General features: G+C 44.7%; 1 protein-coding gene across 2 annotated transcripts in view; it reads right to left on the bottom strand.

Annotated features, from left to right (window-relative positions):
- The window catches only part of LOC122808650 (protein mono-ADP-ribosyltransferase TIPARP-like), a 519,303-nt gene that overhangs the window by 63,065 nt on the left and 436,036 nt on the right, over nucleotides 1–20,202 (bottom strand). For both annotated transcript variants that reach the window (XM_044079621.1, XM_044079622.1), the window contains exon 5: nucleotides 8,836–9,105. In XM_044079621.1, the coding sequence (XP_043935556.1) occupies nucleotides 8,836–9,105 (270 nt within the window). The remainder of the gene's footprint in view (nucleotides 1–8,835; nucleotides 9,106–20,202) is intronic.

Raw genomic sequence — 20,202 nt, 5'->3', positions numbered from 1 at the left:
GAAATGAACAAATGACTGTTGTAGTGCTAAAAGAAGGTCAACTTTTGTAAAAGATAAGTTGCTACTTAACAGAGGAATTACTATTGCATTACTGTGTATTCTGCATTCAGATTCTGATCTGTGAGACTGTCTTCTGATTTGGATAAAAAGAGATGGAGCATACCACCTCTCATCCAGACAGCAGCAGCATCAACTCTGACCTTTGGTAAGTACTGTGCAGTACACTGGGCAATGTGCCACAGACCACAGCTAATAACAGTGACTGCACAATGTGCCACAGACCACAGCTAATAACAGTGACTGCACAATGTGCCACAGACCATAGCTAATAACAGTGACAGCACAATGTGTCACAGACCATAGCTAATAACAGTGACTGCACAATGTGTCCAGACCATAGTTAATAACAGTGACAGCACAATGTCTCCAGACCATAGCCTATAACAGAGACAGCACAATGTCTCCAGACCATAGCTAATAACAGCGACTGCACAATGTGTCCAGACCATAGCTAATAACAGCAACAGCGCAATGTGCCACAGACCCTAGCTAACAACAGCGATGGTGCAATGTGCCACAGACCCTAGCAAATAACAGCAACAGTGCAATGTGTCCAGACCACAGCTAATAGTGACAGACCATAGCTAATAACAATGACAGCACAATGTGTCCAGACCATAGCTAATAAGAGCAACAGTGCAATGTGTGCAGACTATAGCCTATAACAGAGACAGCACAATGTGCCACAAACCATAGCTAATAACAGCAACAGCGCAATGTGCCACAGACCATAGCTAGTAACAGCGACAGCACAATGTGTCACAGATCATAGCTAATAGCGACAGCACAATGTCTCCAGACCATAGCCCATAACAGTGACTGCACAATGTGCCACAAACCATAGCTAATAACAGCGACAGGGCAATCTGCAGCAGGCCCTAGCTAATAACAGTGACAGCGCAAAGTGCTACAGATCCTAGCAAATAACAGCATCAACCCAATGTGCCACAGACCATAGCTAATAACAGTGGCAGTACAATGTGCCCCAGACCCTAGCTAATAACAGAGACAGCACAATGTGCCACAGACCATAGCTAATAACAGCAACAGCACAAAGAGCCACAGACCCTAACTAATAACAGCGACAGCGCATAGTGCCACAGACCCTAGCTAAAAACAGCGACAGTGCAATGTGTCCAGACCACAGCTAATAATAGCGACAGACCATAGCTAATAACAGTGACAGCACAATGTGTCCAGACCATAGCTAATAATAGTGACAGCACAATGTGCCACAAACCATAGCTAATAACAGTGACAGTGCAATGTACCACAGACCCTAGCTAACAGCGACAGTGCAATGTGCCACAGGCTATAGCTAATAGCAACAATGTGCCACAGACCCTAGCTAACAGCGACAGTGCAATGTGCCACAGGCTATAGCGAATAGCAACAATGTGCCACAGACCATAGCTAATAACAGCGACAGCGCAATGCGTCACAGACCATAGCCTATAACAGAGACAGCACAATGTGTCCAGACCATAGCCTATAACAGACAGCACAATGCCTACAGACCATAGCCTATAACAGAGACAGCACAATGCCTCCAGACCATAGCTAATAACAGCGACTGCACAATGTGTCCAGACCATAGCTAATAATAGTGACAGCACAATGTGCCACAAACCATAGCTAATAACAGTGACAGTGCAATGTGCCACAGACCCTAGCTAACAGTGACAGTGCAATGTGTCCAGACCACAGCTAATAATAGCGACAGACCATAGCTAATAACAGTGACAACACAATGTGTCCAGATCATAGCTAATAAAGTACAGTTTTGTACCTACCATAAATGTAGATGTCCGATAGATATGCAACTGCAGTCATAACATATGGGTTGTCCTGCCTCAGGCAGTCCTTGGTCGGCCGGATTCCAAAGTCTGGGTCCAATGTCGGCTGATGTCGCATTTCTCTCCGACGTCAGAGCGGCTGGAGTATATAAGCACCAGCCGACGCCATTTTCTTCAGTGTTTCTTGCCCCAGATGCCAGGTGCCCTCCAAGGAAGGCTGTAATCAAATTGGAAGACAAAAACAGGATTCCAGACAAATAAGTAAGCAATAAACAGATACATCATAACATATATCCCCAGCTAAGAAAAACAGGGATAGGAGTGGACCCAAGGCATAGAGGGGTATGGAGGGAGGGAAAATCCGACTGCAGTTGCATATCTATCGGACATCTACATTTATGGTAGGTACAAAACTGTACTATGTCCTTCAAGAATGCAACTGCAGTCATAACATATGGGTTGAATACCATAGCTTAGCTGGGGGAGGAGGAATGCTCTAGTTAAGAGATGGTGTGGCAATCAAACCCTGCAGGACTGCCGAAGCAAAGCCTGCTCTGGATCTGGAGTATAAAGGGAGATTGTAGTGTTTGGAGAATGTATGCACGGAGCTCCATGTAGCAGCTTCTAGAATGTCTTTTGTAGGCACCCCTCTTAAGAATGCTGTAGAGGTGGCTGTAGCTCTGGTGGAGTGTGGTCTGACATTGGCTGGAACATTCTTCCCATGGAAGGAATAACAAAATCTGATGCAATGTCCAATCCATTTTAAAATAGTCTGTTTGGAAATTGCTTTTCCTTGTACTCCAGGGGCGTAAGCTACAAAAAGCTGATAAGACTTCCTAATTGTCTTGGTTCTGTCCAGGTAGTAGCGAAGTTGTCTGTGAATGTCCAAGGTATGCAACAGTCTTTCCCCTTTGCTCTCAGGATTGGGGAAGAAAGTAGGCAGGTGAATAAGAAACCCTAGATACCACCTTTGGCATAAAAGTAGGGTTGGTTCTTAAGGAGACCCTGTCTCTGTGAAAGATTATGAATGGTGGTATTGCCATTAGGGCCTGTAGTTCCGAAACCCTTCTTGCTGAGGTAATTGCCAACAGGAAAGCTGTCTTCCATGAGAGAAATTGTAAGTCCACTGAAGCTGCTGGCTCAAAGGGAGGTAGAGTCAGTTTTTCTAGGACAAAGTTGAGGTCCCAAGCTGGCACTGGAGCCTTTCTTGGTGGCTTAATGTTCTTGATTCCCCTGAGGAATTGCCTTAACAAAGGATGTGAAAACACAGGCGGATCAGTGTTATATCTAGCTGAAATAGCTAAAGCATGTATCTTTATGGAAGAATAGTCCATTCTGTAGCATATCTGCCAAATATTCCAGGATGAGTGGGATGTTCAATAATGATGCATCATGTCCCTTGCTGGTATTCCAAATGCTGAATCTCTTCCATTTTGCTAAGTAAACCTTTCTGGTGGATGGTCTTCGAGCTTCTGTTAATATCCGCTGAACTTCCTTGGAGAGAGATAGATTGAGGTTATTCATGGGATCTCCCAGGCTGTTAGCTGCAGCGTCTGAAGGTTTGGATGCACTGTTTTGAAGTTGTGTTAAGTCAAAAGTAGGGGCCATTGGGGAAGGGCCCACTTTTTGTTGTGACATATGCTCCATAGTAGTGGATACCAGTGTTGTCTTGGCCAGTCTGGAGCTATTAGGATCCCCTTGGGCCTCTCTGCTTTGATCTTTAGTAATACTGTGGTCATCAGTGGCAGAGGTGGGAATGCATAGATTTTTAGGGAGTTCCAGTTGAATGAAAGAGCATCTATTTTCCAAGCTTGTGGATGATATGTCCTTGAACAGAATTTTTGTAGATGATGGTTGAGGTGGGAGGCAAATAGGTCTACTTCTGGCCTGCCCCATGTCGAGGTGAGTTGTGTGAAGATTTTCGGATGTAATCTCCACTCGTGTGGATCCATGAAATTCCTGCTTAGGCTGTCCGCCAGCACATTGTCTTTGCCTGGAACAAACTGGGATTACAACTGTATGTTTAGGCTCAGTGATTTTTCCCAAAGATTCATTGTCAGTCTGCAAAGGGGGTAAGAATGGGTGCCCCCTTGCTTGTTTATGTACCACATCACAGTGGTGTTGTCTGTCCATATCAGTAGATGGCCTTGCTGAAGTTGTTGTCGAAAGGCCTTGATGGCATGCATTACTGCCAGCATTTCCTTTTGGTCTATATGCAGATGTTTCCTTTGGAGACCATTGTCCTTGTATACATCTGCCCTCCATGTGCGCCCCCCGTGCAAGGTCTGAGGCATCTATGGTCATGGTCTGTGTTATCTGAGGTTTTTTTGAATGACATACCGGTGTTTGCCTGGCTTACCGAGGCCCACCATAGGAATTCCTTTTGTAGGCATGGAATGAGCAGTATGGTTGTCTCTAGGTTGTTGCTGTGCTGAGACCATAGGCTTTTTAGGTACCATTGAAGCTTCCTCATGTGTAGTCTTGCTAATGGAACCAGGAGAATGCAGGATGCCATGTAACCCAGGGCCTGTAGGAATCTCCTTGCAGTCATCTGGGTGAGTTTTGCCAAACCTTTGAAATAATGAGTTAACTTCTCTTGCTTGTCTTCTGTCAGGTAAGCCATTTGAGAGGCTGTGTCTAGATTGGCTCCTAAGAAGGTTATTTGCTGGGATGGCTCCTAAGAAGGTTATTTGCTGGGATGGCTGAAGTCTTGACTTTTGGAAGTTGACTATGTATTCCAGAGCCTGTAGCAATTGTATGACATAGTTCAAGTTTTTTGTCAAAATCAATTTGTCGTCCGCTTGTATGAGGCAGTCGTCCAGGTACGGGTAAATTTGGATCCCCTGGAGCCTGCAATGAGCAATTACTGAAGCCAGGCATTTTGTGAATACTCTGGGTGCAGTAGATAAGCCAAATGGCAATGCTGAAAATTGATAATGCTCTGGCCCTGCAAGAAATCTGAGGTATCGTCTGCAGCTGTGTCTGATAGGGACATGCAGGTATGCCTCCTTGAGGTCCAGAGTAATCAGCCAAGACCCCTTGCCCAGCATGGGAAGGAGTTGCTGTAGAGTCAGCATTTTGAACTTTGGTACTATGAGAAAAGTGTTTAATGCGGACAAATCCAGTATTGGTCTCCATTGAGTTTCTTTTCTTGGAACAAGGAACAGTCTTGAGTAAAACCCCTGGCCTTGTTCTTGTTGTGGAACTCTTTCTATTGCTTTGATCTGAGCAAGCAGAGAAATTTGCTTGATAGCCTCTACCCTCTGGTTTTGTGGTAGGTTTGGCATGCCTTGTTTTCTTGGTAAGGTATGAAAGTGGAACCTGTAACCTTGGTCTATAATGTCCAAAATCCATTTGTCCTTTGTCAATCTGTGACAATTGTCTGAAAACAGAGATAATTTTCCACCCAAGGGAGCTTCTATTTGCTCCTTGGTCAGCAGAAGTAGAGGAAAGTCATTGAGATTGTCCCTGTGGGGCAGGGGAGACCCCTGTGTCACTTCTTTGGTTTGCTGGTTGCCATTGTCGTCACCTGTAAGAACCTCTGTATTGTCCTCTTCCTTGGCCACGCCTGTTTTTACCCCTTTGAACCCTTTCAGGATTAGGAAAGGACCAGTTTTTAGAAGGCCAATTCCTGCTGAATCTGGGTGGCTGAACCTGGAGGAAATCTTTGACCGTCTGAACTGGTTTTGCTTTTTCCTCGATGGACTTTAACACATCTTTAGCATTAGCACCAAAAAGCTTGTTCTTTTCCAAGGGTGCATCAAGAAGTTTTGCCTTAACATGATCTGGTAGAGGTTGTTCTTTTAACCATGCATGTCTACGAATGACCGCCCCTGTCATAGCTGCCCTACATGAAGCATCCAATGCATCATATCCACACTGCAGAAAGTGATTGCTGACTTGCTGAGAATTATGTACAGCTTCCTGCAAAGGCTTCCTGTCTAAAGGATCAGGAGAGGCCAATGTTTTCTGTAAATCATCTAACAGGTAATCCTGATATTGAAACATATGAAAGAGGCAATTCAGAGCTCTCATAGATAAAGTAGTGGAGGTGTAAACCTTCTTCCCCCATCTCTCTAATGACCTAGCTTCCCTGTTGGAAGGCAAAGGATTTTTGGAGGTGGATGCTGAAACCCCTTTAGGTCCCTGAGAAATAGTTTCTAAATCAACAGCATGGGCCCTAAAGAAATGAGCATGTGTTTCAGGGGCCCTAAAGAAATGGGCATGTGTTTCAGGGGCCCTAAAGAAATGAGCATATGTTTCAGGGGCCCTAAAGAAATGAGCATGTGTTTCTGGGGCCCTAAAGAAATGAGCATGTGTTTCTGGGACCCTATAATATCTGTCTGGCTTGGCTGGAGCAGGAGGAAGAGTATCCGGGGTGACACTGGAGTCTAGAGTATAGGTCATCCAAAACATCAAGCACAGGAGGTATAGCCAGGGGCCTGTGTTGGGGCTTTTTAAGGAAGGTTTGAAGGCGCTTTCTGGAATCAGAATATTCCTGGCCTTGCCACTTAAAATGTTCCCTCATGGTATGCAGAACTTCCCCAAAAGAAATATCCTCAGGAGGGGATGCCGAGGGGATGGAATCCTCTGCATCCGAGTCCTCATAGGTCTGGTCTTCGGTTCGGAGCGGTGAAATAACCATCTCAGGGGGAACCGGAGCACTCGCAGTAGGTTTTGGCGTGGAGTCAGTGGAAGACGCGGGCTGAGGATGTCGGTCCCGGTCTTTTCGTTTCTTAGGAGTCTGCGATGTCGGAAGTTCCGACGGCATTGTATAAGCAAATTTATCGCCGAAAAAGTCTTCAGCGAACTCCGCCCGGCGCCTGAGAGTGCGCTTATTGAAGCGAGCACAGGCGACACAGGCCGAGACGTCGTGGTCTGGGCCAAGGCAAGGAAGACAGTAAGAGTGGAAATCCTTATGAGGTATTTGTTTACCACAAGACAGACAATTGTTAACTTTTTCAGTAATTTCTGACATCGGCTGAGGCAAGAAAAGGTCCCCAATGGGGTACTTAGCTTTTTTGATGACTTCGGATTCGAAGAATACAGGAGCTGACCGACCGGCACTTGCGAACTGCTTCTGCTTTGGGCACCGCGCGGCAAGAAAGACTGAAGAAAATGGTGTCGGCTGATGCTTATATACTCCAGCCGCTCTGACGTCGGAGAGAAATGCGACATCAGCCGACGTCGGACCCAGACTTTGGAATCCGGCCGACCAAGGGCTGCCTGAGGCAGGACAACCCATATGTTATGACTGCAGTTGCATTCTTGAAGGACATCAGCAACAGCGCAATGTGTGCAGACCATAGCCTATAACAGAGACAGCACAATGTGCCACAGACCATAGGTAATAACAGCGACAGGGCAATCTGTAGCAGGCCCTAGCTAATAACAGCATAAAGTGCCACAGACCCTAGCAAATAACAGCAACATCTCAATGTGCCACAGACCGTAGATAATAACAGTGGCAGTGCAATGTTCCCCAGACCCTAGCTAATAAGAGACAGCGCAATGTGCCACAGACCAAAGCTGATAACCGACAGCGCAATGTGTCCAGACCATAGCTAATAACAGAGACAGCGCAATGTGCCACAGACCATAGCTAATAACAGCAACAGCACAAAGTGCCACAGACCCTAACTAATAACAGCGACAGCGCATAGTGCCACAGACCCTAGCTAATAACAGCGACAGTGCAATGTGTCCAGACCACAGCTAATAATAGCGACAGACCATAGCTAATAACACTGACAGCACAATGTGCCACAGACCATAGCTAATAACAGCGACAGCACAATGTGTCCAGACCATAGCTAATAACAGCGACAGCGGAATGTGCCACAGAACCTAGCTAATAACAGCGACAGCACAATGTGCCACAGGCTATAGCTAATAGCAAAAATGTGCCACAGACCATAGCTAATAACAGCGACAGCGCAATGTGCTACAGACCATAGCCTATAACAGAGACAGCACAATGTGTCCAGACCATAGCTAATAACAGTGACAGCACAATGCCTCCAGACCATAGCCTATAACAGAGACAGCACAATGTGTCCAGACCATAGCTAATAATAGTGACAGCACAGTGCCACAAACCATAGCTAATAACAGTGACAGTGCAATGTGCCACAGACCCTAGCTAATAGCGACAGTGCAATGTGTCCAGACCACAGCTAATAGTGACAGACCATAGCTAACAGTGACAACACAATGTGTCCAGACCATAGCTAATAACATCAACAGTGCAATGTGTGCAGACCATAGCCTATAACAGAGACAGCACAATGTGCCACAAACCATAGCTAATAACAGCAACAGCGTAATGTGCCACAGACCATAGCTAGTAACAGCGACAGCACAATGTGTCACAGATCATAGCTAATAACAGCGACAGCACAATGTCTCCAGACCATAGCCAATAACAGTTACTGCACAATGTGCCACAGACCATAGCTAATAACAGCGACAGGGCAATCTGCAGCAGGCCCTAGCTAATAACAGCGACAGCGCAAAGTGCCACAGACCCTAGCAAATAACAGCAACAATCCAATGTGCCACAGACTGTAGCTAATAACAGTGGCAGTGCAATGTGTCCAGACCACAGCTAATAATAGCGACAGACCATAGCTAATACCAGTGACAGCACAATGTGCCACAGACCATAGCTAATAACAGCAACAGCGGAATGTGCCACAGACCATAGCTAATAACAGCGACGGCACAATGTCTCCAGACCATAGCCAATACCAGTGACAGCACAATGTGCCACAGACCCTAGCTAATAGCAACAATGTGCCACAGACCCTAGCTAATAACAGTGACAGTGGAATGTGCCACAGATCCTAGCTAACAGCAACAATATGCTACAGACCATAGCTAATAACAGCAGCAGCGAAATGTGTCAGCCCTGTTTTACGACTGGACAGAAGATAACCACTTGCAGTTTCTTCAGGTTGAACAAATGTTAAAACTTTACCTGCTGTACTTATTCCAAAGGAAGTCATTTTGAATTTTGTAAATAGCTTCAACCATCACCTCTGACTCTGACATAGTTTCAAAGAACTTGTGGTAAATCTTTCTGTATGATACTTCTGACCTCAGTACTAAGATTTGAGTATAAGGGATCTCTGCAGGAGTAGCCACCCAAGTGGGTGGATATTCACTGATAGATGGAGCAAAGGGATCTGCTGAGGAGACCTCTGGGCATGGATCACTTGGAGAAGCCATGTAGTTATCAGTTATTGTTCTGGAAAAAAATAGAATTTGTTATTCTATTAAACAGTATATTTGGTCATTTTATTTCATTACTGTTATATATGCTAACAAACTGCTCCCATTTATGTGAATGAAAGTTTTAACATATATGCACACACCAATATTAATGAACAACTAAAGGAACAGTCTATAAAAATGGACAACAGTATTATAATGAAAAAAATCCTAGATGATCTTCTGAACAAATACAAGTATTTGAATATGTAGCCCTTAGCGTCAAATGATATGTTAGTGGAACTGAATATAAAATGTCATAATGCAGTGTTGGAAATAGCACGTGATTAAAGAAAGTAAAATGTTAACCAAAAAGTTTGCATTGATATGAACACTGGTAAAGAGCAAATCAAAACAACTTATCTAAAAATATTAGCACTGCAACTAAAGTTAATCCTACATGGAATACTATTGTTACAATTGGAATATGAGTAAATAACCTTGTTATCATATGGCTAACACAATAGCTATCATTTGCAAATGCATATGCACAAACCTAGCAATAGCAAGGTCAAGCAGCAGTCACAGGGTCACAGAAATCACAGCGACAGGTGAGACAGAAAAAAATGGTCAGACCAGTCACAAATTCCACAAAACACTTTCATGAACCAAAATGTTTTGCTTGGGTGAGCAGTCACACCAACAGTTTTCTTATGTGTTCTTGAAATGAATTCATAAGAACTCACTTCTTCAGTTTTGCTGCTATTCTTGAAATCCAGTATTTGAACACAAACTGGCCATGATCTGCAACCCAATCAAAACCTCTTAAACTTTCTATGAGGGAGAAAATAAGAATTAAAGGATTGTGGCAGCAAAGCATTCTATTCCAAAAAAGTACGGATCCTATGTCAAGAAATTTGAGTTTTTTGGTTCCTTCACATTTGTGTCACCAATCAAGAAAAGGAAACCACAGAATGGTCCCCCAATAAATCATTGGTTTCATCTGGCCAAGAGCAGGTGTTTACTGATGTTAGCTTATTTCACACCCCTGAGATCCCACCTGCAAAACTAAAGCCAGACACAACAAAGCAAGAAACGCCCTTCTCCCTGTCCTGAGCTTCTAAGGGGTGGTGCTTTCCTCCCTGCTTTAAGTTGGGGTACACAAAGTGGGGGGAGCTGGTGTGATCAGCTGTAATCACTTCTGCTGTGCTCCAGCAGAATTTAATCAGCATGTTTTCCAGCATTGACTGGCCTTTCTACAGCTCAGTGCTTCCTGGAAGCTCTTCTGGATGTTCTGCACAATATTTTGGAGGTACCAAGGAGAGGAGTGACCCAGATCAGAGCGTTTAGTGTGGCAGTCTCTAAACAATGTAACCTTCCCCCTCCATGAAGTGAAGGCCTGCCTCTCTAAAGCAATTATTTCAGGTTTACAAAAGTGGTACTTTGTTACTGTAATTGTGACTTGCCCAACCACCTCAAATGCCTAGATTTAGCTCACAGTGTCAGTATTAATTCTGTTCAGCATTTTCTTCTTATTGCTGAAAGGTAGATCTCTGTATGGTGCTCGGTGCTGAAGATTGTCACCTCTTTCTACAATGTACATTATTTTGTTATGCTACAAGTCTCTATTTTTTTGTCCACACAAAGGTTCATAGGATGATACTACGCTATTTGCTTGGAAGCTCTTATAAGCCTAGTCAAGAATTTGGTCCATGTTCCCCCAAAGTCAGCACCTGTTTCCTCTGTCCAGCAGGGACACAGGTGGGATCTCAGGGGTGTATTTTCTGTTTCCCATCCAGTCGTCTAGGTTCCTCTTAAAGAGGGCTAGAGAAGTACTCTGCTTGACATGGAGTGGGAGTCTATTTCACAGATGGGGGGGTCTTTGGGACACAAATCTGTCCCGGCAACAAGTTCTATTAATGTCACAGACCAGGTTAAGGCCTTGCATGTAGGTTGCACGAGTGGAATTTGACTTGCAGATATGCAGCAACGCCATCAAGGCTGGGTCTGAGATGGCCTTGTATGCCAGACACAGGTCACCTCTGAGTAGTCTGTATGAGACTGAGCAGAGGGTCAGGGCTTTTAGCCTATCTGTATAGGATAAGTGTTTGAGACCCTGGATTTCCCTGGTCAGGAACCTCTCTGGTCTCTCTGCCTGCTGCATGTGCTTGGCAAGATGCATGCCGAAGGGGGCACTGTACTCGATAATGGGTCTGATAAGGGAGGAGTACAGGGATGTTATGACCTTGTTCCTGGATGAAATACCCTTATTTATGAGGTGGGCCATGTAGAAAGTCTTCTGTATATGTTGCTATCAACCTGGGTGCCCAAGTCCCTCAACTAACTGCGTGCTTAGTACGTTCTTATTAATGTGATAATTAGTGGGGATGCCATTTTCCCCAAATGGGATAATGATGCATTTTTTACCATTCAGTTTGAGGCCATGCTTCTGGCACCAATCATTTTGGGTAAGGTGCTCTTTGAGGATGCTGACATCACTAGGGGAATTTAAGACAGCGCCCAACATGTAGTCATCTGCAAATCTGGTCTGCCACAAACTACTGGTTTTGGCTTGTACCTCAGAAAAGTATATCTCAAACAGTAGAGGCCCCAAGACCGATCCTTGGGGTACACCACTCGTTTCTGGTCTACTACTAGAGGTGGCTTCCCCTATTTTGACAGAGTGGGTGCTATCAGTGAGCCAGTTAGTTACCCATCTGGTATTATACTGGTTAGCTGGGAAAGTTAATGTATTAAGCCCAAGTGGGGAATAGTGTTGAAGGCTTTGGCTAGTTCAAGGCAGGTGGTGTGCACAGTCTTTCCCTCGTCCATGGCTTTGGTGACTGTTTCAAAGAAGTCAACCATGTTTAACAGGCATGATCTTCCTTTGACAAAACCAAACTGTGTGGGGTCAAGTGTTTGGAGGTTGCCAATGTCCTTGTTTATAAGATCTATGACAATGTGTTCCACTGCCTTGCATAAAGGACTTCTAGATCTGACGTACTGATCTGGTGAACAAATTAAGCATCTGCTTGGCATAGAGGGATAAAGTTCTGATTATGTCGCAGGAGACCAGAGTTCAAATAGTGGCCCAGGAGCTTCTAGAAGCTATCAGGGGGAGGATATGGATGAGAGGCTGTTGCCAGCTCACCTATTCTGAGGAGAGGGAGGTAGTTCTGGCAGGAGAACTAGGTGGAATGGAATCCATCTGCTCAGCTGCCAATGAACATACTCTGGAGATTCCAGAAGGAAACCAGTACAAAAGTTAAGCTGGAAATGCACAGCAAGGAACAGAACAAAAAATGGTGGCAACTCTGATGCAATTTTGTGGCATGAAGTGAGTTCCCATGTGAAAAAGCAACAGATGGCACAGGATGCAGCTGAAGAAAAAAAGTCAACGGAAGACATTCTAGAAGGTTTTGTAGAATGCCTGCATGAAACAAATGTACCCCCAGTTTCAAAGAAAATGATTTAAGGGAAGAGTTGCTTGATTTATTACAGGTGGATAGACATATTAAGATTGATGATAAAAACAGACTACAGTAAGTCAGTAAGACCCAAAATGTTATAAGTTTGACAAAACAGATAATAAAGGCTATTAACATTAGTCATGTGATATATAAGTAAATGATATATATTACTGTGCAGCAAAATTAATAACCAATAAATTCTTACCACAAAAATACAGGGCAGTAAGGGAAAGGAAGGGAGGGTAGGGAATCGAATACCATCATGGAAGTACCAAAGAGAGAGAAAGTACAGTTGTGTACACTTACCATAAATGTAGATGTTCGAGTGTATTCACTGTTGCAGTCATTACACTTGGGTTATCCTGCTGGCAGGCTACCCTCAGTCAGCCTGAATTCCAAAGTCTAAGTCCGGCGTCGGTTGGTGTCGCCTCTTCCCTGACGTCTGTGCGCCAGGGGTATAAAAGATGCAGCTGACGCCATTTTCTTCAGTTTTTCTTGCCCCAGATGTCAGGTGCCCCCAAAAGGGTAGGCTAAAAATATGCTAGTAAAATATTCATGTTCCAAAAATAAGCAAATACACCACATAGGTTGCATAGATTAAAGAAGTGCAGATAAGTTCCAGCAAAGAAATAGGGGATGGTGGGTGGGCAACCTGGACTACAACAGTGAATACACTCGAACATCTACATTTATGGTAAGTGTACACAACTGTACTATGTTCTTCGTGTTTCACTGTTGCAGTCATTACACTTAGGTTGAATCCCAAAGCTATGGTTGGGAGGCTGGAGCTAAACAGCATTAGGAGCAGCTATGAGGCCCTGTAGAACTGCAGTGGCAAAGCCTGCCCTGGATTTAGAGTAAAGTGGTAAATGATAGTGCTTTGTAAAGGTGTGCACTGAATTCCAGGTAGCAGCCTCTAAAATGTCTTTGATTGGTACTCCCCTGAGGAAGGCTGCTGTAGTGGCTGATGCTCTGGTCGAAATGTGGCCTAATGCCCTTAGGCACTGGCTTGCCATGTTGTGAATAGCAGAAACAAATGCAGTGGCCTATCCACTTTGAAATAGTCTGCTTTGAGATAACCTTTCCTTGTGATCCTGCAGCACATGCCATTAGTAGTTGCGTGATCCTGCAGCACATGCCATTAGTAGTTGCGTGATCCTGCAGCACATGCCATTAGTAGTTGCGTGATCCTGCAGCACATGCCATTAGTAGTTGCGTGATCCTGCAGCACATGCCATTAGTAGTTGTGTGATCCTGCAGCACATGCCATTAGTAGTTGCGTGATCCTGCAGCACATGCCATTAGTAGTTGCGTGATCCTGCAGCACATGCCATTAGTAGTTGCGTGATCCTGCAGCACATGCCATTAGTAGTTGCGTGATCCTGCAGCACATGCCATTAGTAGTTGCGTGATCCTGCAGCACATGCCATTAGTAGTTGCGTGATCCTGCAGCACATGCCATTAGTAGTTGTGTGATCCTGCAGCACATGCCATTAGTAGTTGCGTGATCCTGCAGCACATGCCATTAGTAGTTGCGTGATCCCGCAGCACATGCCATTAGTAGTTGCGTGATCCTGCAGCATATGCCATTAGTAGTTGCGTGATCCTGCAGCACATGCCATTAGTAGTTGCGTGATCCCGCAGCACATGCCATTAGTAGTTGCGTGATCCCGCAGCACATGCCATTAGTAGTTGCGTGATCCCGCAGCACATGCCATTAGTAGTTGCGTGATCCCGCAGCATATGCCATTAGTAGTTGTGATCCGCAGCACATGCCATTAGTAGTTGTGATCCCGCAGCACATGCCATTAGTAGTTGCGTGATCCCGCAGCACATGCCATTAGTAGTTGCGTGATCCCGCAGCATATGCCATTAGTAGTTGCGTGATCCCGCAGCATATGCCATTAGTAGTTGCGTGATCCTGCAGCACATGCCATTAGTAGTTGCGTGATCCTGCAGCACATGCCATTAGTAGTTGCGTGATCCTGCAGCACATGCCATTAGTAGTTGCGTGATCCTGCAGCACATGCCATTAGTAGTTGTGTGATCCTGCAGCACATGCCATTAGTAGTTGCGTGATCCTGCAGCACATGCCATTAGTAGTTGCGTGATCCTGCAGCACATGCCATTAGTAGTTGCGTGATCCTGCAGCACATGCCATTAGTAGTTGCGTGATCCTGCAGCACATGCCATTAGTAGTTGCGTGATCCTGCAGCACATGCCATTAGTAGTTGTGATCCTGCAGCACATGCCATTAGTAGTTGCGTGATCCTGCAGCACATGCCATTAGTAGTTGCGTGATCCTGCAGCACATGCCATTAGTAGTTGCGTGATCCTGCAGCACATGCCATTAGTAGTTGCGTGATCCTGCAGCACATGCCATTAGTAGTTGCGTGATCCTGCAGCACATGCCATTAGTAGTTGCGTGATCCCGCAGCACATGCCATTAGTAGTTGCTCTGTCTTCCTAAAGGCTTTGGTTCTGTCCAAGTAGAAGCGTAGCTGTCTGTGTATGTCCAAAGAATGCACAATTTTCTCCCCCTTATTCTGTGGGTTTGGATAAAAAGTAGGCAGATGAATAGTTTGGTTAAGGGCCACACTGGACACTACCTTAGTTATAAATGTCGGGTTTGTCCTCAGAGAAACCCTGTCTGGATAAAAAATGATAAAGGGTTCCACAGCCATGAGTGCCTGCAGCTCTGAGACTCGTCTTACAGAGGTTATTGCTAGGAGCAGAGCTGCTTTCCAAGATAAAAACTTTAGATCAGCTGTAGCGGCTGGCTCAAAAGGAGGCAGGGTGAGTTTTTCCAAGACATAATTGAGGTCCCATGCAGGTATTGGTGATCTCCTTGGAGGCCTTAAGTTTTTGGCTCCTCTGATGTACTGCCTTAACAAAGGATGAGAAAAGATAGGTGGCTCTGTATTGTAATGAGCCGAAATGGCAGAGGCATGCATTTTAATTGATAAAAAGGATAGGCCTTTGTCCAGCATCTCAGTTAGGTATTGCAAAATCTGAAGAATATTTGGTACAGCTGTATCAATACCTTGTGCCTGATTCCAAGCACAGAATCTCTTCCATTTTCCAGCATAAGATTTTCTGGTACTAGGCCTTCTGGCCTCTAAAATGACATCCTTCACAGTTTAGTGAGAGGCGCGTTTTGTATGACTACATTATCCGCCATGCTGCCAGGTTTAAGGTCTTTAGCTGGCTGTGCAGGATTTGATTGTTTTGCTGGGACAGTAGATGAGGTATTTGAGGCAGGGTCCAAGCCATGCATTGAGACAAGTTCCTTCGGATTGGATACCAGTGCTGGCGGGGTCAGTCTGGGGCAATCAGTATCATCTCTGGCTTCTCTTGTCTGACCTTTAGGTGTACTTTGGGGAGGAGAGGCAGAGGAGGAAAGGCATATACTGCTAAGTTTTTCCAGCTGAAAGATAGTGCATCCACTTTCCATGCTTGTCTGTGATAAGTTCTTGTGCAGAATCTTTTTATTTGGTAGTTGTGAGGAGAGGCAAATAGGTCTATATCCACGCATCCCCATTTCCTTGTTATCATGCTGAAGACTTGTGGATCCAATTTCCACTAGTGGGGATCCATGAGGTTTCTGCTTAGTTCATCTGCCAGAGTATTTATCTTTCCTGGCAGGAATTGTGCCTGCATATGTACTTGGTAAGTCAATGCTTTGTCCCACAAAGTCATGGCTAGTCTGCAAAGGGGGTAAGAATGAGTGCCTTGCTGATTGTTTATATACCACATGACCGTGGTCTTTATCAGTAATTGTCCCACATGAAGTAGGTCCTTGAAGGCTGTCAGGGTATTCTGAACAGCTAGCATCTCTTTTTGATTGATATGTAGATGCATTTGGTTTGCGGACCATGTGCCTTGAATACATCTTCCTGCCATGGGTGGTGCCCCCCAGGCATAATCTGATGCATCCATTGTTAATGTCTGCCTGGCTGGGGGTAAAGTGAATGGCTGTCCCTTGTTCTGGTGACAAGCCTTTGCCCACCATCAAAACTACTGCTGCAGGCAGGGAATGAGGGTAATTATTGTTTCCAGGCTGTGACAATGTTGAGCCCAAACACTTTTTAGGTACCATTGAAGTTTCCTCATATGCAGTCTCGCATATGGAATTAGTAGAATGCAGGATGCCATGAAGCCCAAAGCCTGCAGAATTTTTCTTGCAGATAACTGGGCCTTTGTTGCCAACAGGTTGAAATAGGTAGTCAGTTGCCTTTGTTTGTCTGGCGTGAGATAAGCCATCTGGGCAGTTGTATTTAAGCTTGCACCCAGGAATATTATCTCTTGAGAGGGTACTAGTTTTGATTTCTTTTCGTTGACTGTGTACCCTAGGCCTGTTAGAAATCTCTTTACAAATGCCAGATGCTGTAGTAGAATGTCCTTGTTCTCTGCTTGAATGAGGCCGTCGTCCAAGTAAGGATATATTTGTATTCCTCTTTGTCTGCAGAATGCAATTACTGATGCCAGGAACTTTGTGAAGACCCTGGGAGCAGTAGATAAGCCAAAGGTCAGTGCAGAGAATTGGTAGTGCATTGAGCCAGCTTTGAATCTGAGTTATCTTCTGCATGTTTGTCTGATTGGGACATGCAGGTATGCCTCTTTTAGGTCTAAAGTCACAAGCCAAGCCTTCTTGCCCAGCATGTGCAGATGTTGCTGTAGAGTCAACATTTTGAATTTTGGTATATCCAGATATGTGTTAAGAATAGATAGGTCCAGTATTGGTCTCCAGGTCTTGTCCTTTCTTGGTACCAAGAACAGTCTTGAATAAAATCCTCATCCCTACTCTTGCTCTGGTACTAGGTGAATGGCCCTCATGTCCATGAGGGATGAGACTTGCTTTTGTGCCTCTGCCCATTGATGTTTTGGCAGGTCTGGCCAACCATTTGCCCTTGGCAGGGTATGGAAGTGAAATTTGTAGCCTTGCGACGCTATGTCTAGGACCCATTTGTCCTGTGTTATAATGTGCCAATTTTGTGAAAAAAAGTGCTAGTTTTCCCCCTAAAGGTGCTGCCAGAAAATAAGTGCTTGGTGCAGGCAGGGGGAAGTCATTGGGACTGTTTTCTGTATGGATGTGATTTGTCTTCTCCACTTTTGAAGGTAGAAGCACCCCATTGTTTAGACCTGTATGAACCTTGGGGCTGGGATCTGCCTCTTGGGTGCCTGTATCTGCCCCTCTGAGGTCTGTCTGACACTGGATAGGACCAATTCTTTGTAGGCCAGTGTCTGCTAAATCTTGGAGGCTGTACCTGTAAGAAATCTTTAAGCGTTTGCATAGATTTAGCCTTGTCCTCCATTTTCTTTAACACCTATTCTGCTTTAACACCAAACAAGGTATCATGCTGTAATGGAGCATCTAATAATTTTGCTTTGACATGATCAGGCAGATTTTGTTCCTTTAACCAAGCATGCATCCTGATGACAGAACCCGTAACAGCGGCCCTGCAGGAGGCCTCCAAAGAATCAAAACCACATTGCAAAGTATGCTTTCCAACTTGCTCGGCTGCATGCAATAAATCCTGCATTTCTTTGTTTTCTGCACCTTAGGAATTTATCAACATTTTCTATTTAAGCAGTGACATAATATATTGCTGATATTTGAGCATATGAAACTGACAATTTAAAGCCCTTATAGCCAAGGCAGCAGAAGTGTAAATCTTTTTTCCCCATCTGTCCAGTGCCCTATCCCTGGGTCAGCAGCAGGTTTTTTGAAAAGGAATTTGTGAGAGTCAGGAACCCTATAGTACCTGTCCGGCTTAACAGGAGCTGGAGGTAAAGAGTCAGGGGTCAGACTGGACTCTGAAAATACATCATCTACAATGTCTAACACAGGTGGAATAGCTAGGGGCCTGTGTTGTCATAGTAACAAGAAGTCTCTGAGCCTTTTCTTAGATTCTGAAAAATCTTGGCTCTCCCAGTGGAAATGCTCCCTCATGGTATGCGAAGTTTCCCCAAAAGAGTAATCCTCAGGGAGGGAGGCTGAAGGGATAGATTCTTCAGCATCAGAATCCTCATAGGGAGGAAGAGAGTATTCCTGATCAGAAGAGGAATCAGATGAAATGGAAACCTGATCTGAAGATTCATATTCTGTCTCTTGCCTGGGCCTTTTACCTGGATGGGGATGGGAACCCCTGATCAAAGTAATTAGGTCTTCGGACATTTTGAGCATCTGTTTTCTGGGCATGGAGGCCCCTCCATGAGGCTGTTGTACTTGTTTCTTTGTCTTTAAAGGTGCTTTAGCCTTTGCCTTTGTAGCTGAAGTCGTTTTAATGTACAATTGAGTAGGTCTGAAAACACCCTCAGAAGCCGATGCCTGCTCAGCGGCTACGGACCCATCTGAGGGAATAGTCTCTAAAGGCCCAATGCCTTGAGCTTCCAGTGGCCTAGTCGACTCCATGTGGGAGTCGGTAGCAGCCTGCGGGTCTAAAGTAGCGGGTGTCAGAGGCTGCAAAGGCGCCTCACTGAGAACCGGCGACTGGCTTAGAAGAAGCCTCGTTGTCAGTTTTGGACCTCTGATGCCTGTCTTTTTCCTTTTCTTTGTGTTTCTTGTGAATTCCGGTAGTCAGAAGGCTATCTGACGACTTTGCATAATTAAATCTTCTACCAAAATAGTGAAAGGCAAAATCGTACCGACGCTTAATAGTGCGTTGGTTAAATCTAGCACAAAACCGACAACTAGCAATGTCGTGGTCAGGGCCTAGGCAAGGAATACAGTAAGAATGAAAGTCCTTATGAGGTATTTGCTTCCCACAAGAAATACAATTATTAACTTTTTCCTGACATCGGCCTGGAGCAAGATAAAAGTTTCCCCAACGGGGTAATAGCTTTTAATGAAGACTTCGGATCTGAAACTCAAACATGAAAATCTCAGGAGTCGGCCGACCGGCACTTGCGAACTGCTTATGCTTCGGACACTGCGCGGCAAGGAAGACTGAAGAAAATGGCGTCTGCTGCATCTTTTATACCCCTGGCGCACTGACGTCAGGGAAGAGGTGACAGCAACCGACGCCAGACCTAGACTTTAGAATTCAGGCCGACTGAGGGTAGCCTGTCAGCAGGATAACCCAAGTGTAATGACTGCAACAGTGAAACACGAAGAACATCTGCAAAACAATTAAGACAATTAAGTATCTCTATTAGTGTACAGAAGAGGAAACAGAAAAACAAAAATACGTGACAAAAGCGACACACTCTATTCACTATTAAAATAGACCAGGATATGTTGTACACTACTGGAAATATAAACTAAACTAAAGACATCAGAACAGGCATAAAAACTTAGAAGATATGCAGATAAATATAAAGGAAAAGTACAAAATAAGCAATTCATTGATAATTCGAAAAAACGTTTTATAGGGAATTGGGAAACAAGGCAAAAGGAATAGACACACCATCAAAACTACTTCTGTGGAAATGGGGAATAATCACCTATATGGAAATTTCTACTTTATTTATTTATTTAACATCTATTTACTGGGAAAGTCCGACTAGGAACGAAGCCAATTTTCAGTGAAGGCCTGTGAAGAAATGCTCCAGATATGTGTCTTTGTAACATGAGAGAAAACCGCAGTACGCGGAGAAAACCCACATGAACACGGGGAGGACATGCAGACTCCACACAGAAGGGACTCCAGCCGAGAATCGAA

Source organism: Protopterus annectens, chromosome 8.part0, assembly GCF_019279795.1.
Source record: "Protopterus annectens isolate FY-2018-M chromosome 8.part0, PAN1.0, whole genome shotgun sequence".
NCBI classification, from domain to species: Eukaryota; Metazoa; Chordata; order Ceratodontiformes; family Protopteridae; genus Protopterus; species Protopterus annectens.
This window is presented reverse-complemented; position numbering and strand designations above follow the sequence as displayed.